This window comes from Symphalangus syndactylus, chromosome 19 (assembly GCF_028878055.3).
Source record: "Symphalangus syndactylus isolate Jambi chromosome 19, NHGRI_mSymSyn1-v2.1_pri, whole genome shotgun sequence".
NCBI classification, from domain to species: Eukaryota; Metazoa; Chordata; class Mammalia; order Primates; family Hylobatidae; genus Symphalangus; species Symphalangus syndactylus.
Genome location: NC_072434.2, coordinates 91,496,062 through 91,515,250, shown reverse-complemented (window position 1 = coordinate 91,515,250; position 19,189 = coordinate 91,496,062). Strand labels below are relative to the sequence as shown.

At 41.1% G+C, this 19,189-nt stretch overlaps 1 protein-coding gene across 4 annotated transcripts in view; it reads left to right on the top strand.

The window, feature by feature from the left end:
- Positions 1-19,189, top strand: part of ZNF669 (zinc finger protein 669) — a 53,967-nt gene that overhangs the window by 4,814 nt on the left and 29,964 nt on the right. Inside the window, exons 1-3 of one of the 4 annotated variants that reach the window (XM_063613544.1) lie at positions 1,980-4,376; positions 11,504-11,859; positions 15,316-15,360. In XM_063613544.1, the coding sequence (XP_063469614.1) occupies positions 15,316-15,360 (45 nt within the window). In that variant the 5' untranslated portion in view covers positions 1,980-4,376; positions 11,504-11,859. Of the gene's footprint in view, positions 1-1,979; positions 8,884-11,503; positions 11,860-15,315; positions 15,361-19,189 lie in introns of those variants that run through there. The other 3 variants (XM_055234696.2, XM_055234695.2, XM_055234697.2) reach the window with 3 other exon arrangements.

Genomic DNA, 19,189 nt, shown 5'->3' with positions numbered 1-19,189 from the left:
GGGGAAACCGTCCCCATGATTCAGTTACCTCCACCTGGTCTTGCCCTTGACACGTGGGGATTATTACAAGTCAGGGTAAGATTTGGGTGGGGACACGGAGCCAACTTATATCTGTGTGTGTGTGTCACACATGTGCATGTACAAGGAGACATCCACTCCGGGGAGAATTAGGTATCTCAGACAGTTGCCTGACAAGTGATTTTTGTGTGGAAAGCATAGTGACCTTGTGTTTTCTGTGCTGCTTTTTCTCTTGCTGCTGTTACGTGCACTCTTCTGATGAGGTGCATATCCATAGTTCCTCATGATTTAGGTGCAGATGAGCAAAGAGAAGGGAAATAATCACTTTATATTATCCTCTCCCAGTACCCCGCCCAGTACTAAACTCCTAGCCAAAGGGGGCTTTCCTTAGAATGGCTGCTCACAAGCAATCTAAAGATATAATCCTGTGACCACAAGGCTTGATGAACTTAGACAAAATGACCTTATGGACGCTAACTTCAACAAGATTTAGTAGCCCTCACTGGAGGCTTAGGTGGTCTTCTCCACTGTGGGTTGCCGGGCTTGTGAACTCTTTCCCTTAATCACACAGATGGTCTACACTGTCTGTTACCAGGTAGAGATAGTACCTGAAACCTGTAACTTTACATGAGTAGAAATCCAAAATGTTATAAGGCAATTGTTACAGCAAGAAAGGAGAAGACTAGTTATGTGATGTGTTCACATCCAGAAATCTATTAGCAGATGACTCACCAATCATAATAGAGCATGTCAGTTAAAGGCACTCTGTGACTTCAGTCCAGACAGGATCAAGTCCGCACTCTACTCCTGTCCAGTGTCTGAATTTAGACAAATCACTTACCCTCTCGACGTTTAAGTTCTCATCCTGATAATGGCAGCACCTACCTCATAGATTTATGAAGAATAGAAAGTTACTACATGGCTGCTCATCATAACAGTGATGAATACATTGCAGGGACACTTTAACTGGTGTACATTTACATGTTGGAAACCTTTTAATAATTGAAAAAAATCAAGTAACATTTCTAAGGGTGAAACTAATGGTCAGTGCAGAGTATTGGATTTTGACTTTTTTTTTTTTTTTGAGATAGAGTCTCGCTCTGTTGCCCAGGCTGGAGTGCGGTGGCGCAATCTCAGCTTACTGCAACCTCCACCTCCCGGGTTCAAGCGATTCTCCTGCCTCAGCCTCCCGAGTAGCTGGAACTACAGGTGCCCGCCACCACGCCCAGCTAATTTTTTGTATTTTTAGTAGAGTTGGGGTTTCACCGTGTTAGCCAGGATGGTCTTGATCTTCTGACTTCGTGATCCGCCTGCCTTGGCCTCCCAAAGCTAGATAAGTAATTTTAAAATCCCTTAATCTTCTCAGAAGTACATGGGTTGTATATGTTTGTTCACTGCTCATCTGTTTATTCACTCATCTCCACAGAACTGTAAACATAATTACAAAATAGTAACATTACAAGAAACTGACAGTATATACTCACATACATAAATACATTATCTAGACATAAAGGTGTGATTGTTTTTCTGTGTGTGACACCCAGATTATGTTTATCTATCAAGCGGTAATCCTGAAAAATTGCACATTAAGAATGTAAAAGCAATAGTAATTACAATGACAGTGATTTACCATAAAGTCTATTATATTTAATATATCACTGTATTAGGTAATTCGTGGTTAATTTATCTTTATCCAACTATATACAATCAAGTAATATTTGTCTTTAATAGGAATAATTAGTCTATTTTGTTGAATATTATAATGGATATATTTGGGACTGGGTTTATTGCATTGCTGTGTTCACAATACCTGCTCTGTTTTCTTTTTATCTCCTTTTGTACTAAATTTTAATATAATTCTACTTTTTCCCTCATATATATATAATTAAATTTTGTTTTATTTTTGTTTTTAACCTAGAAATTGTAGCTTACTTTTAAACACTGTCACAGTGTCAAGCAACTTAATACCTGTGCCCTGTGGACAGCAATACTCTATTTAGCATCCTTCAAGTTAAAACAAAATTCTTACATGTATTTAAAATGTGTAAAGATACATGCACATGTCCTAAGTGGATAGCACCATATAATTTTAAATATTGGGGACAATTTTGTCTGAGGCTTTTTTAAAAAACAAAAAAAAAGCGGGGGGAAGGGAATGACATTTTTAGCCCAAAGATACCACCAGATACCACCTTGTGATCCCAGTCACTTAGTCTCAGGGATGGACACTATATTGTTCTCTAACACACAGGTCACTTTCCTCTTTTATACTTTCTATAAACATCATGCAGCAGGAGCCCTTTTGTACATGGCTTTTAAAATCCAGTAGATTGTTTTGAGTTTTTCTGTAATTCTGCATGTTGTTTTGGATTTCTTTTTTTTTTTAGCATTGAATTCTGTTGTGTGAATATCAGACAATTAATGACTCCGTGCTGATGCACATATGCATGTGTTTTAGTTGAGGGTATTAGGAACAGGGCTGCTATGTAAATTCCAGAAAATGTATTGGTATTGGTGAAACATGTACAAATTTCTGTTGGGAACATATGTAATAATCACATTGTTGTGTTGTATGTTTACATCTCTTCAGCTGTAGGTGATATTACCACTTTTCCAAAATTGTACCACTTTTTGCTTGTAACACTTTTCATGCCAACAAGTAACGTGTGAATTTCCTAGGGTACCCACATCCTTGCCAACACATGGTATTTCTTTTTTTTTTTTTTTGAGACAGAGTCTCGCTCTGTCGCCCAGGCTGGAGTGCAGTGGCGCGATCTTGGCTCACTGCAAGCTCCGCCTCCCGGGTTCAGCCATTCTCCTGCCTCAGCCTCCCGAGTAGCTGGGACTACAGGCGCCCGCCACCACGCCCGGCTAATTTTTTGTATTTTTAGTAGAGATGGGGTTTCACCATGTTGGCCAGGATGGTCTCCATCTCCTGACCTCGTGATCCGCCTGCCTTGGCCTCCCAGGGTGCTGGGATTACAGGCGTGAGCCACCGCGCCCGGCCCAACACATGGTATTTTCTGTCATTTTCATTTAGTCTTCTGGTTGCTGTGTGATGGTCTCAGGCTTTATTTACATTTCTCCGATTACTAACAGACTTGAACATTTCAGCACACTTTTTAGTTATTGAATAACCTCTATTTTGAAGACTTATTTTGCTCATCTCCCACTATTTTAGGGGTCTTTTTCTTCTTCATTTATGGTGGTTCTTTACATGAAGCTGGATAAGATTCCTTTCTTTGGTATCCCTCTCACTCAGTCTCTCTCTTTCTGTATTTTGATAAGCTCTTAATTTTAATAAAATTGTATTTGTTATTTTTCCCAGTATATTAAATATTTTTTTGTTTTATTTAAGAAATATTTCTCTTAAGGCCACAGAGATTTTGTTTTTTAAATAAGGATGTATATTTAAAATTTTATTTTGCAATTCATTCAGAATTGAGTGTTTTTGTGGCTAGGAATTCCATTTTTTCCAGTAAGGTAACAAAATATAATTTATTCTGTATTTTGATAAGTTCTTAATTTTAATAGAATTTTATTTGTTCTTTCCCCAGCATATTAAATGTTTTTTGTTTTATTTAAGAAATCTTTCTCTATTTTAAGGCCACAGAGATGCTGTTTTTGTTTTTTTAATCAGGATGTATATTTAAAATTTGATTTTGGAGTTTATTCAGAATTGAGATTTTTTTTGTGGCTAGGAATTTTATTTTTTTCCAGTAAGCTAACAAAATATAATGAATTCTTTTTCATTTGCTGTCACCTGTCATTGTCTCACCCAAGTTAATATCATCTCACCCTCAGAGCTGACTTTTCTGTGAAGACTATATAATTCTGTTCCTTTCTTCATCTTTTGGTTTTCAGCAGCCCCACAGCACCAAAGAGTCAATGGTAGTTTTGGTCAGAAATCTTCAGTGGGCCTTTTTTGCTCAATGGATAAATTATTTTCATATTTTATTTATTTGTATGTTTAATTTTAAAATATTAGTTGACAGATAATATTGGATATATTCAAGGTATCTCCAAATACACATTGGGTGGTAATTATTACAAAATCAATATCTGCCGTGACTTAAAAGTTTGTCCTCCGCCTGAATTCATGTTGCAACTTTAGACTCCAAAGCAATAGTGTTAAGAGGTAGGGGCCTTTTGGAGGTGGTGAGGTCATAAAGGCTGTGCCCTCATCATTGAGATTAATGACTTCATAAAAGGACTTGAGGGAGTGAGTTCTGCCCTTTCTGCCCTTCTGCCGTCTGTGAACATAACATTCAGGATGTCATCTTGAAAGCAGAGACCAAGGTCTTCACCAGAGACAGTCTGCCAATGGCTTGATTTTGCACTTCCCAGCCTATATCACTGTAAGCAATGAGTTTATGTCATGTATAAACTACCTAGTCAGGTATGTTGTTAAAGCAGCAAGAAGGGACTGAGACAACATCTATTGCCATCCGTGCTGTACATTAGATTGCCAGAACTTATAACTGAAAGTTTGTACCTTTTGAGCAATGTCTCCCCATTTCCCCTACCTTCCGGCCCCTGGAAACCACTATGTAGTCTGTTTCTACGAGTTCAATGTTTTTAAGCTCCATCTATAAGTAAGATCATATAACATTTGTCTTTCTGTGTCTGACATTTTACTTAATATTCTCCAGCTTCATATTTTCACAAATGACAAGACTTTATTCTTTTTTATGGCTGAATATTTCATTGTGTGTGTGTATCACAATTTATCCATTCATCTATTAATGGGCATTTAGGTTGTTTCCATGTCTTTGGCTATTGTGGAAAATGCTGCAATAAACCTGGGATTGCAGAAGTCTCTCTGAGATACTGATTTTATTTCCTTTGGATATAATCCCAGAAGTGGGCTTGCTGGATAATAGGGTAGTTCTAGTTTAATATTGTGATGAGCCACCTTACGGTTTTTTATAATGGCTGTATCAATATTCTCATATATGTAAGGGAATGTTGCTCCCTTTTGGAAGACAATTCTTCATGGATCTCTCACTTCATTTTCCCACATCTTGTATAAGCGTTTCTTCTGGGCTGTCTTTTTCAGGATTTTTTTAAATGAAAGAGACAGACCTGAAGGATGTGTCTCTTCAGGTCAAAGGCCAAATAAATACCTGGAGAATTTAATAAAGATTATGTCTTTCTCTGAGGCAGTGGTTGGAAGGTTTTCTTTGAAACACATGTTAAAGCACTGGGATTTCTTAACCTTGAGATACCTCAGCTGTGATCAAAATCTACTGAGCAGAAAGCATCCAGTTGGGTCTCTTTGATCATCCCTGTCACTTGGAGTGGACGTGGGGAACAAATGCAGATATGGAGCTCTTGCTTTCGTTTGTGTGATGAATCATCAAATATTTTTCATCAGGCCCAGGAATCTCTTGCCTTCTAATATCCATGAAGTTGACAGTCTTAATTTTTTGGCTTGTAAATGGAAAAAAATCCAAGAATGTTCACATTTTTGACAGCTTGGGTGATGATGGGATTGATTGTGAGAAATCTATAACCTTATAACCTTGTATAAGAGGAAAGTAGAAAGATTCTTCACAGACCTGGCCAGGGCTTATGAGAAGGCTTCCTGGAACAAGTAGCAAATTCTGCCACCCAAATGAGAGTTGAGTAAGAGTAAGATCCCTCCACTCTCCAATCTGTTAGCGAGGCTGTTGTGTGAGAGGGAGAACTGAAAGGAGCAGTCTAAATGTGCTTATATGTTCATTCTCCTAGCCAAAGTAGGAAAGAATGAGGAGTCCCCAAAGCTGATAGAGCACTTTGGATAAATAGAAAATATTTTAAGTTCTTGTGGTTTTGCTGGAAGCAGTCAACAGGCTGCTAGAAACTAAAAGGAAATGTGGGTGTTGGTGCCTTGCTTATAAGCAGAGAGTCTCTCTATGTACTCGCTGATAACAAAACTCCACTGACAGGGCTTGGGCAGGGTTCACCATGAGGGCAGAAATGTCACAAAACAATGGAGGTGGGGCCTTTGGGGCTAACCCAATGTCTTCTTGTGTTTCTACACCAAAACTTACAGTTAGAATTTTGTTAGATGTGTTTATGCTTCCCTGTCCCCTAAGTGCTGGAGGGGATTATTCCAGTCTGGGTGGGAGACAGGTAGAGGAGTGTGAGAGAGACAGACTTCTCCATTTGCAACAGAGGGCAGGTCAGTCTTTATCATGAGAACCTTTACACTCTGATGTCCAAAATGTTCACCCTGCATGAGCTGTTAGCTGCAAAGACAGAGGTGTCTGTCTCAGTGCTCCTGTCTAGAATGGTAATATCTCTCTGCTAGTAGATGTAGCTGATAATTGAAACTGTGCTTCAAAAGGTTAAAGAAGCAGCCAGGCACAGTGGCTCATGCCTGTAATCCCAGCACTTTGGGAGGCCGAGCCGTGTGGATCACGAGGTCAGGAGTTCGAGACCAGCCTGGCCAACATGGTGAAACCCCATCTCTAATAAAAATACAAAGATTAGCCAGGCATGGTGGCGCATGCCTGTAATCCCAGCTACTCTGGAGGCTGAGGCAGGAGAATGGCTTGAACCCAGGAAGCGGAGGTTGCAGTGGGCTGAGATCGTGCCACTGGACTCCAGCCTGGGCAACAGAGCAAGACTCCGACTCAAAAAAAAAAAAAAAAAACAACACAAAAGTTAAGCCAATGACTAACAGAAATCCTTGAGTTTATGGGATGGCAAATTAAAAAAAAAAAAAAAAACTTGCTAAAACACTGAAATTCTCTCCACTTACGAGATAAAGTAACTGGCTGAAATTGGTTTGAACAAATAGAATCAATGGGACTCTGCACAGAATGAGCTTGCTGACATCATAGCCTGAATTTCCACCACGTTTCCTAATAACTCCCCCAAAATTTGCACATATGACCCATGAGGAAGCATGAACAGATAACTGGGCATGCCCATGGACGTTCCAGACCTCCCATTATCGTCCGCTAGTCACCTCCTAACCTCAGAAGCTACCCCCTGTACCTGTTCTAGTAGAAATTCTGCCTTGATGCCAGCAGAGGGAGACAGATTCGAGCTTGGGACTCCCGTCTCTTTGGGAGTGAACTTTCAACATAAAGCTTTTCTCAAAAACAAAAATCCAGTGACAACTCAATGTATTGGCTCTTAGCATATTGGATAGTAAGCACTATTTTCTCAATAACAAGAAGACCTGAAAAAAACCCAGAGTTCCGCTTTCCAAATAAGGTTTAGTGAAGCTAAGTGGACATATTTTCATTGCTCGATTCTTCCAGCAGCCAAGAAAAACTTGATCACTTTGCCATTTGGAGCCTTTGACAAAAACAGCCTGCACCTAAAGATATTCTTTGGGGTGTCTGACTCATAGCCACCCTGACACCACTGCAGGTTACACTAATGTGAAAGTCAGTTATAAGCTTGCTACAGAACTCCAGTCAAACTGAATCCAAACTCAAGGAGGGCTGGGGGCTGTCTAGCTTTATATTCCAATTTTGAGGTGGGTCAATTTGAACTCTTATGAAAGACCTCAAAAGACTACTTGTTAAATATAAATAATGTATTCTAGAAGGAAATTGGACTGGCACAGAAATAGTTCTAAAGGGAAAATCGGAATCTATCTTTGGTGGAAATTTTATGCCCGGCTGCACTATATGAAGCAAAGCTTCTGGCTCTATGGGGCCCCCACTTCACTAAGTGTTCCCTAAATTTCTGTCCCTGGTTTACGAATAGGTCGGGGAAACTGACACCTCATGGTGTTCACTGAGCTACTGAATACGGTGGCTTCTGTCAGCCATGCGGAACCTGAGTGGGGTGGTCACACCACTCAGTGGTCAGAACTCAGGGTCATTGCTCACATTCTAGCTGTTTGATCTTTTGCATTAAAAACTATAGACTGTCTGAAAACAGGAAACCTTTCAGGCTGCAAACTGGAAATAACCTCAGCAGCTGATTACTGCTGTGTCCAGTCACTCATTTACAAGTCTTTGGCTGGGCACAGTGGCTCACGCCTGTAATCCCAGCACTTTGGGAGGCTGAGGCTGGTGGATCACCTGAGGTCAGGAGTTTGAGTTGGCCAACATGGTGAAACCCTGTCTCTTCTAAAAATACAAAAATTAGCCAAGCATGGTGGCAGGTGCCTGTAATCCCAGCTACTCGGGAGGCCGAAGCAGGAGAATCGCTTGAACCCAGGAGGCAGAGGTTGCACTGTGCTGAGAATGCACCACTGCACTCCCCCCGGGTGACAAGAGTGAAACTCCGTCAAAAAAAAAAAACAAACAAGTTTTTAATAAGAGCCTGTTCTCTGAAGAGACTGACTATAACCAGGCTGTGGACTGAATCTGAATCCATGTCTAATGCTGAGGGCAGCACTGCAGCCAGACTTGTGGTTCTTGGTGAAAGGTGATCTTTTTGTCTCACAATGTGGGAGGCCCCCGACCGTTCTCAACAGAATGACTTCACCAACCTTTTGACTCACTTTGGAAGGTATTGTTAATACCTTGTCACTGCTCACACCATCAGCATAAAAACTGACTCCAGACACACCATGTGTCCCTTGAAACTAATCTCTGTCACCTTTTCAAATTTCAAAACCATTTGCACTCTGAAAACGTTGTGTCTTTTATCATCAAATCTACTAAAAATTGGCTGATTTTACCATCTTTTCCTTCTCCTGATCTGTATGTTACAATTTGTTGATTGAATGTAATTCTTTCTAAAAAGGAATAATCTCTTTTTGACTGCCTCCAGGATAAGAATGAAATGGTTGAGGGCTGTAGCGATCTATTTCCCAAATTTGAGATTCCACACTGACTACTTGAAATGATACATCTTACTGGCCAGGCACGGTGGCCCACGCCTGTAATCCCAGCACTTTGGGAGGCTAAGGTGGGTGGATCACAAGGTCAGGAGTTCAAGACCAGCCTGGCCAATATGGTGAAACCCCGGTTCTACTAAAAATACAAAAATTAGCCAGGCATGGTGGCGAATGCCTGTAGTCCCAGCTACTCAGGAGGCTGAGGCAGGAGAATTGCTTGAACCTGCGAGGCGGAGGTTGCATTGAGCCGAGATCGGGCCACTGCACTTCAGCCTGGGAGATATAGGGAGACTCTGTCTCAAAAAAAAAAAAAAAAAAAGAAAAGATAATCTTCCTCTCCGCTAAATGCAACCCTAGCTTAGTTTGTACTAGACTAGGGTTTAGAGCTAGTCTTTTGCGGCCTTTCATAGAGTTCAAATTGACCCACCTCAAAAGTGGAACATAAAGCTACATAGCCCTCAGTCTTCCGTGGGTTAGGGTTCAGCTTGACAGGAGCCCTGTAGCAAGCTTTTAGCTGACTTTCACATCAGCTCTAAACCCTAGCTTTCCCCTAACTGCCCAAGCCTAGTTTGTAGTAGGCTGAGTGGCAACCTAGCCCAAAGTGGGATTATGATACTCCAACTTAGTTGTGGTTGAGTTTTATGTAAACATTTTTGTCCCTATTTCATCTGGCTTTTCTAGATAAAATGTCTAGGAGAAGGTAGGGAGTGACCAGAATAAAGGTGAAATTCTTGGTGCTGAATGAGATACACTAATTTTGTGGATGTAGTTGGGGAGGGATAGCTACCCGAAACCCACAGAGTAAACAACTCAGACCTCAGCAGATACGGAGAATGGAGGGGCATTAATAACTTTTTGTCTTTCTGAATCACCCTTAGTGAGGGCCAAAGAAAAATCTGGAAATCATGTTGAGAAAGGACAGGGTTAGTATTGGAGCAGATGGTGGAGCAGGTGCTGTGGGTTCATATCCTTTTGGTCTCTCCACCTCACCCTTCACGGTCCTTTGGGATTGTTCCATCTCTCTGTGATGTGGATGTGGAGTTTTAGTGACCATGCACGCTCACTGCCTAGCTGTCTGAGGCTACAGGTGTAGATGATGGAGAACTTACTTTTTCTTCTGACAGACTTAGTATCTCATGGCTGAGCTTAAGCTGGATCTATGGAGCATTGATCCCATTGTCTACTTCTGTGAGCTAGAGCTCCTCCATCTAGTTTCTACCATGTAGAGACGAATCTTGTCAATACTTAGGTAAACCAAAGACATCAGTCAGGTAAGGGAACCGTAGACATAGCCCGACTCTTGCCTCATTCCTCTTCTCACTTTAAATCTTGTTGGCTCAGAGAGATACCCTCAGATGGAGTCTCTCAGGAGTGATTAGAACATTGTACTTCTAGAGAAGCTGGTGGAACAGGGCAGGGTTCCCAGTTCAAAGCTTCTGTCAAAAACTTCCAGTCTGTGTGTAGTAAATAAATCTAGAAACGATCCTAGAGTTCTGGATGGATCATTAAGAGAGGGCAGGATTTCTGTAGATCAGAATACCAGGACACATGTTCATCCATCACCTTCCGGGGTCAGATTCTCAGTTAAGCCTGTGTGGCAGGACTGTAGAGCAGTGTATGCCTGGGAAAGCCTCTGATCACATATTTCCTCAGGGATTGTTTAGGCCTTATTTCCCTTTGAATTTAGTTTAACGATCCTTTTGTAATTTTATTTTTCACATCAATTGTAACTTACAAATTAGTATTATTATACATATGTAGGCATTTGGGTGTGTTTTGAAGGCGTGTCCTGGTTTCAAACTGATTTGTGGTATATTATTGAATTAGGCCCATTTACTGGAATTATAAACTGCTATCCAACTGCACAAAGAGCTGAGGATTCTGGGGAGGTCAGGATGGAGATGAAATAGAGTGAGGAGAAAACAGCTCTCTATCTCACATGCAGATTCTTTATGGATAAAATGCATAATTACCTAAAATTTAAAATACTCAAAAAATTACCTAATCAGTATGTAATAGAAATTATAGAGCAAAGAACAAAACACCAAAATAATTTTTTTTCTACATAAAAATTAAATAATTTATATAATGAAACATTGCATGATCCCAGTGTAAAATGCCAATAGAATATATGTTAAAAAAAAAGACAAAATCTGTATTAGATTTAAAATCTCCTACAATATGTAAGATGAATTGAAATTTTTAGAGTAGAAGAAAGTTTAAAATTAGGCAAATGATATGAGCCAGGTGAAGAATAGGATCAATAAGCATTTAATATGCCTTATCTTAGATTCTATGTAAGAAAATGAAAAGTAAATAACAATGGCATGGTGATTTCATCAAACTGAAAAAATAGAAGCATTTCTCCAGAGAGAATGCTATTAAAGGTTGGTGAATATCAGTCTTCTGAGGACTCGGCCTGGGAGAGTGAAGAGCTACAGCCTTTTCTGAGTTCAAGTGGGGAGGATATAAATATATATTCATTTTGCTACTCTTTTTAATATACATATATGAATGATTACACCCTCATAATATTTTCTGATTTACAGAAATGCATGACTGTCATAAGATAGCCAAAAGACATCAAATGTCTTATATGAAATATAACATTTGTCGGTAATCAGCCCTAAAGAAAACTGGGTTTACTATTTTCAGTATATTGTTCAAATTCCTTTTCTACAACCACCACAGGTTCTGTTATTAACATGGTGTGTCTAAAGTTGTCACTGCTGGTCATCCAGAAGAATCTGAGAAGCAGCAAGTCTTTGTTTTCACTCCCAGACCTGTTTTCTTTGCTGAATAGGGTCAGGAGACCCCCAGGTCAAGCTTCATCTCATCTATAGACAGGCTGAGTTACCTCTGGTCCAAAAAAGGGCTGGGCCTATCCTTCTCCCAGAAGGAGCTCTGGACTTCTCCAGCGAGGGCTGGACCCTGGGACAAGTCAGGGTGGCTGAGATTCCCAGCCCTCAGCAGGGAACACAGGCCACCTGGGAGTCCATGATGTAGAAGTTCTGCACTGCAGCACAGATGCCCCCAGAGCTGGCAAGGCAAGAGAGCTGCTCCCAGGTCAGCAGAGAATGGACCTACTGTGCTTGTGTCTGAACTAGGTCTTTTTTTTTTTTTTTTTTTTTTTGAGATGGAGTCTCGCTCTGTCACCCAGGCTGGAGTGCAGTGGCGCAATCTCGGCTCACTGCAAGCTCCGCCTCCCAGGTTCACGCCATTCTCCTGCCTCAGCCTCTCCGAGTAGCTGGGACTACAGGCACCCGCCACCATGCCCGGCTAATTTTTTGTATTTTTAGTAGAGACGGGGTTTCACCGTGGTCTCGGTCTCCTGACCTCGTGATCCGCCCGCCTCGGCCTCTCAAAGTGCTGGGATTACAAGCGTGAGCCACCGTGCCCAGCCTGAACTAGGTCTTGATAAATGGCCTCGGACTTAGCATAGCGGTCGCCAGGCTTTTCAGAAGTGGCAGCAGGTGGTCTCCTGGGGACTGCTGCTTGCTGCACCCAGTGCAGACCCTGGGGGATCCGCTAGGGCAGGCATCACAGGTCTTCTCAGTTTTGCTGCTGTAGGGCCCCCAGCTCATGAACACAGTCACCTCTCCCATGGCTGAGCATACCCACCAGTAGTGGCCCAGAGTTTCCCCACGGAGAGGCTCCCAGAGGCATATGATAGCCCCTCTGCCATTGCCACAGTAATAGTTCTATCCCTGCTGCCTTTGGTCTGGGGAAGAAACAAAGAACCTGAGAGCTACACCCAAGCCTACAGCACACCACCACAGCCACCATACTGAGAGGAGACTAGTCTTTTCTCCCTGTGAGCCTTCATCCTATTGCTCCCCAACAAGCGGAACCCCAAGCTTATGCCAGCAGTGCAGGTGCCCCACCCACCAGCTGAACACCCCCAGTAACTGTGGTTCTGCATTTCTTGGAGGTGGAGCCCCCAGGAGCAAACAAAAGCCTTTCTACCACTGTCTGCAGTGGAGCTGCCCTTACTATCCTCAGGCAAATGAATGAACAAATACCATAAGTGCCTTCTCCACACCTACAACAAACCGCAGTTGATCCAAGGAGAGGAGACCATCTCCCACAGGTTCCACCCACTCCCCCTGCTTGTCACCAGAGAGGAAACCCTGGGCTTGGTCCCACAGCACAGACCCTCCATCCTGGGCTTATTGCACTTAGCAATTGCTAACCGGCACCTCTGGGGTGGAGCCCCCAGGAGACAAGCAAAAGACCTTTGGCCACAACCTCTATTAAGGTCCCTTCCTCTGCTGCCTCCAAGCCAGGGGAGTTACATAAGCCCTGAGAGTGCCCCAGAGCTGTGGTGGGCAGCCCAAGAGTGCCAAGCCACGGAATTTATAGCCAGCATTCAAGTGGGAGAGAAGCCCACACTTTCAGAACATTGAGAGGGAGCATGACTGCAACTGTCAGAAAATATAGGGGAGCCACATGACCAAGCAAGAGCCTACCAACTAACCAGTATGCCTAAGCACCACCTACTGGATCACATCCCGAAGTTCCAACACCAAAAACACCTTGCTAGCATTCCCCTCTGCAAGACCAAAGACAAGTCAGCTACAGATGAAGACCCTGCACAAAGCCTCGGCTCTGTGAAAACATCCAGAAAAAAAGTGTACTGACTGTACTCAATCTACACTGCAGTTACAGGAACACCCATGTGCAGACATGAGAAAGAACTGATGAAAGAACTCCAGTAACTCAAATGGCCAGAGTGTTGTATGTCCTCCAGATGACCACAACAGTTTTTCAGCAAGGGTTCTTACTCAGGCTGAGCTGGCTGGAATGACAGAAATGGAATTTAGAATATGGATAGGAATTAAGATCATCAAGATTCAGGAGAACGCAAAACCCAATCCAAAAAAACTAAGAATCACTGGAGCTGAAAGACAAGATAACTGATATAAAAAAGAGCCTGATGGTTCTGACAGAGCAGAAAAACACACTACAAGAATTTCATAATGCAGTCGCAAGTATTAACAGCAGAATAGACCAAGTGGAGGAAAGACTCTCAGAACATGAAGACTGGCTCTCTGAAATAAGACAGTCAGACAAAAATTAAAAAGAATAAAAAATAACAAAACTGAGCAATAGGGTATTTTGTAAAGTGGCCAAATCGATGAATTATTGGCATCCCTGAAAGGGATGGGAAGAAAGCAAACAAGTTGGAAAACATTTTAGGATATCATCCACGAAAACTTCCCCAACCTTGGTAGAGAGGCCAACAGTCACATTCAGGGAAACCAGAGAACCCCTGTAAGATTCTACACAATAAAATCATCCCCAAGACACATCATAATCAGATTTTCCATGGTCAAAATGAAAGACTGTTAAAGGCAGCTATACAGGGAAGGTCACCTACAAAGGTCATCCCATCAGGCTAACAGCAGACATCTCAGCTGAAACCCTATGAGCCAGAAAAGACTGAGGGCCTATATTCAACATTCTCAAAGAAAAAAATCTTCAAGAATTTCATACCCAGCCAAACTAAGCTTCCTAAGTGAAAGGGAAATAAGATCCTTTTCAGACAAGCAAATGCTGAGGGAGTTCATTACCACCAGACCTGCCTTACAAGAGATCTTGAAAGGAACACTAAATATAGAAAGAAAAGTCTGCTACCAGCCAATACAAAAACACACTTAAATACACAGATCAGTGACACTATAAAGCAACCACACAAACAAGCCAGCATAATAACCAGCTAACAACACGACAGGATCAAATCCACACATAGCAATACTAATCTTGAATGTAAACAGGCTAAATGTCCCACTTAAAAGGCACACAATGGCAAGCTGCATAAGAAAGCAAGACCTGATGGTATGTCTTCAAGAGACCTATGCAGTAACCTAGGATCAAAATAAAGAGATGGAGAAAAATCTGCCAAGCAAATGGAAAACAGAAAAGCAGGGGTTACAATCCTAGTTTCTGACAAAACAGATTTAAACTAATAAAGATTTAAAACAACAAGGGTATTACATAGTAGTGTGAACCGTGAAAATTTGAGATAGGTCTCAGTAATTTAGAACGTTTATTTTGCTAAGGTTTAGGACACGCATCCATGACACAGCCCCAGGAGGTCCTGACGACATGTGCCCAAGGTGGTTGGAGCACAGCTTGGTTTTATACATTTTAAGAAGACATGAGACATCAATTAACATATGTAATATGAACATTGGTTCAGTCCAGAAAGGCAGGACAACTCAAAGCAAAAGCAGGACAACTCGAAGTGGGGAGGGAGCTTCCAGGTCATCGGTAGATAAGAGACAAATGGTTGCATTCTTTTGAGTTTCTGACTAGCCTCCAAAATGAGGCAGTCAGATATGCATTGATCTCAGTGAGCAGAGGGGTAACTTTGAGTAGAACGGAAGGCAGGTTTGCCCTAAGCAGTTCCCAGCTTGACACTTCCAGTTATTTGTTACTGTCAATCATGTTCACACTCAGCTTTAAACAATTTGCTAATTACACTTTCAATTTTCCTACAGATGTACTGGTTCATGAAGATGTTGTGCTTATGGGTTTCTACTCTAGTAAGTTTTGGGTCTATGTATGTACCTTTCTTTCTCTGCACTCTTGGGGCAAGGATTTGCCATGTGATTGATTGGAGAATTGTTCATTTTAAATTAGTCCAGAATTTTTATGTTTTCTTTTATTCTAAAAAACAACAAAAACAGGATACATGTGTAGAACATGTGAGTTTGTTACATGGGTATACATGTGCTGTAGTGGTTTGCTGCACCTATTGACCTGTCCTCTAAGTTCCCTCCCCTCACCTCCCAATCCCCAACAGCCCCTGGTGTGTGTTGTTCCCCCCGTTTCCATGTGTTCTCAATGTTCGGCTCTCATTTATGAGTGAGAACATGCGGTGTTTAGTTTTCTGTTCCTGTGTTTGCTGAGGATGATGACTTCCAGCTTCATCCATGTCCCTGCGAAGCACATGATCTCATTCCTTTTTATGTCTACATAGTGTTCTATGGTGTGTGTGTGTGTGTGTGTGTGTATATGTATATATATGTGTATATATATGTATATATATGTGTGTGTATATATATATATCTATATATATATCATATTTTCTTTATCCAGTCTATCATTGATGGGCATTTGGGTTTGTTCCATGTCTTTGCTGTTGTAAATAATGTTGCAATAAACATACGTGTGCATGTGTCTTTATAGTAGAATGATTTATATTCCTTTGGGTATATACCCAGTAATGGGATTGCTGGGTCAAATGGTATTTCTGGTTCTAGATCCTTGAAGAATCGCCACACTGTCTTCCACAATGGTTGAACTAATTTACATTCCCACCAACAGTGTAAAAGCGTTCCTATTTCCCCACAGCCTCACCAACATCTATTGTTTCCTGACTTTTTAATAATCGCCATTCTGACTGGCATGAGATGGTATCTCATTGTTTTGATTTGCATTTCTCTGATGATCAGTGATGTTGAGCTTTTGTTCATGTGTTTGTTAGATGCATAAATGTCTTCTTTTGAGAAGTGTCTATTCATATCCCTTGCCCACTTTTTGATGAGCTTTTTGTTGTTTCTTGTAAATATATTTAAGTTCCTTGTAAATTCTGGATATTAGACCTTTGTCAGATGGATAGATTCCAGAAATTTTCTCCCATTCTGTAGGTTGCCTGTTCACTCTGAGGACAGTTTCTTTTGCTGTGCATAAGCTCTTTAGTTTAATTAGATCCCATTTGTCAGTTTTTGCTTTTGTTGCAATTGCTGTCGGCATTTTTGCCATGAAGTTGCCCACGCCTATGTCCTGAGTGATATTCCCTAGGTTTTCTTTTTTTTTTTTTTTTTTTGTACTTTTAGTAGAGACAGGGTTTCCCTATGTTGGCCAGGCTGATCTCGAATACCTAACCTCATGATCCACCCACCTTGGCCTCCAAAACTGCTGGGATTACAGGCACGAGCCACCGCACCCAGCCTCCCTAGGTTTTCTCCTAGGGTTTTTATGGTTTTGGATTTTACATTTAAATCTTCAACCCATCTTGAGTTAATTTTGGTATAAGGTATAGGAAGGGGTCCAGTTTCCATTTTCTGCATATGGCTGGCTACTTTTCCTACCACCATTTACTGAATCAGAGATCCTTTCTTCATTGCTTGTTTTTGTCAGGTTTGTTGAGGATCAGATGGTTTTAGATGTGTGGTGGTATTTCTGAGGTCTCTGTTCTGCTCCATTGGTCTATATATCTGTTTTGGTACCAGTATCATGCTATTTTGGCTGCTGTAGCCTTGTAGTATAGTTTGAAGTCAGGTAGCATGATGCCTGCAGCTTTGTTCTTTTTGCTTAGGATTGTCTTGGATATATGGGGTCTTCTTTGATTCCATATAAAATTTTTTTTTTTTTTTTTTTTTGAGATGGGTCTGACTCTGTTGCCCAGGCTGGAGTGCGGTGGCATGATCTCAGCTCACTGCAACTTCCACCTCCTGGGATCAAGTGATTCTCTTGCCTCAGCCTCCCCAGTAGCAAGGATTACAGGTGCATGTCACCACACCTGGCTAATTTTTGTATTTTTAGTAGAGATGGGATTTCACCATGTTGGCCAGGCTGGTCTCAAGCTCCTGACCTCAAGTGATCTACCTGCCTTGGCCTCCTAAAGTGCTGGGATTACAAGCATGAGCCACTGTGCCTGGCCAATTCCACATGAAATTTTAAATAGTTTTTGCTAATTCTGTGAAGAATGTCAATGTTAGTTTGATGGGAATAGCACTGAATCTGTAAATTACTTTGGGCAGTGTGGCCATTTTCATGATACTGATTATTCCTAACCATGAAGATGGAATTTTTTCCATTTGTTTGTGTCCTTTCTTATTTCCTTGAGCAGTGGTTTGCAGTTCTCCTTGAAGAGGTCCTTTACATCCCTCGTTAGCTGTATTCCTAGGTATTTTATTCTCTTTGTAGTGATTGTGAATGGGAGTTCATTCATGATTTGACTCTCTGCTTGCCTATTGTTGGTGTAACAGAATGCTTGTGATTTTTGCACAGGGATTTTTTATCCTGAGACTTTGCTGAAGTTGCTTATCAGTTCAAAACGTTTTTGGGCTGAGATGATGGGGTTTTCCAAATATTAAATTATGTCATCTACAAACAGACTTCCTCTCTTCCTATTTTAATACCCTTTATTTATTTCTCTTGCCTGATTGTCCTGGCCAGAACTTAGGAGTGGTGAGAGAGGTCATCCTTGTCTTATACCAGTTTCCAAAGGGAATACTTCCAGCTTTTGACCATTCAGTATGATACTGGCTGTGGGGTTGTCATAAATAGCTTTTATTATTTTGAGATATGTTCCATCAGTACCTCGTTGATTGACAGTTTTTAACATGAGGGGATGCTGAATTTTATCGAAGGCCTTTACTTCATCTATTGAGAGAATCATGTGGTGTTTGTCTTTGGTTCTCTTTATCTGATGGATTATGTTTATTGATTTGCATGTTAAACCAGCTATGCATCCCAGTAATGAAGCTAAGTTGATCGTGGTGAATAAGTTTTTTGATGTACTGCTGGATTCAGTTTGCCAGTATTTCTTGAGGATTTTTGCATTGATGTTCATCAGGGTTATTGGCCTGAAGCTTTCTTTTTTTGTTGTGTCTCTGCCAGGTTTTGGTATCGGGATGATGCTGGCCTTATAAAATGAGTTAGGGAGGAGTCCTTCCTTTTCAATTGTTTGGAATAGTTTCAGAAGGAATGGTAGCCGCTCCTCTTTGTATTTCTGGTAAAATTCTGCTCTGAATCCATCTGGTCCTGGGCTGTTTTTGATTGGTAGGCTATTAATTACTGCCTCAATTTCAGAGCTTGTTATTGGTCTATTCAGGGATTTGACGTCTTCCTGGGTTAGTCTTGGTAGGAGTCCAAGAATTTATCCATTTCTTTTAGATTTTCTAGTTTATTTGCATTGAGTGTTTATAGTATTCTCTGATGGTAGTTTTTATTTCTGTGGGGTCAGTGGTGATAACTCCCTTTATCATTTTTTATTGTGTCTTTTTGATTCTTCTCTCTCTTATTAGTCTAGCTAGTGGTCTATTTTGTTAATTATTTCAAATAACCAGCTCCTGGCTTTGTTGATTTTTTTTGGAGGGTTTTTTGTGTCTCTGTCTTCTTCAGTTCTTATCTTAGTTCTTTCTTGTCTTCTGCTAGCTTTTGGATTAGTTTGCTCTTGCTTCTAGTTTTCTGATGTAGGCATTTAGTACTATAATTTTTCCTCTTAACATTGCTTTAGCTGTGTCCCAGAGATTCTGGTACATTGTCCCTTTGTTCTCATTGGTTTCAAAGAACTTCTTGATTTCTGCTTTAATTTTATTATTTACCTAGCAGTCATTCAGGAGCAGGTTTTTTGATTTCCAT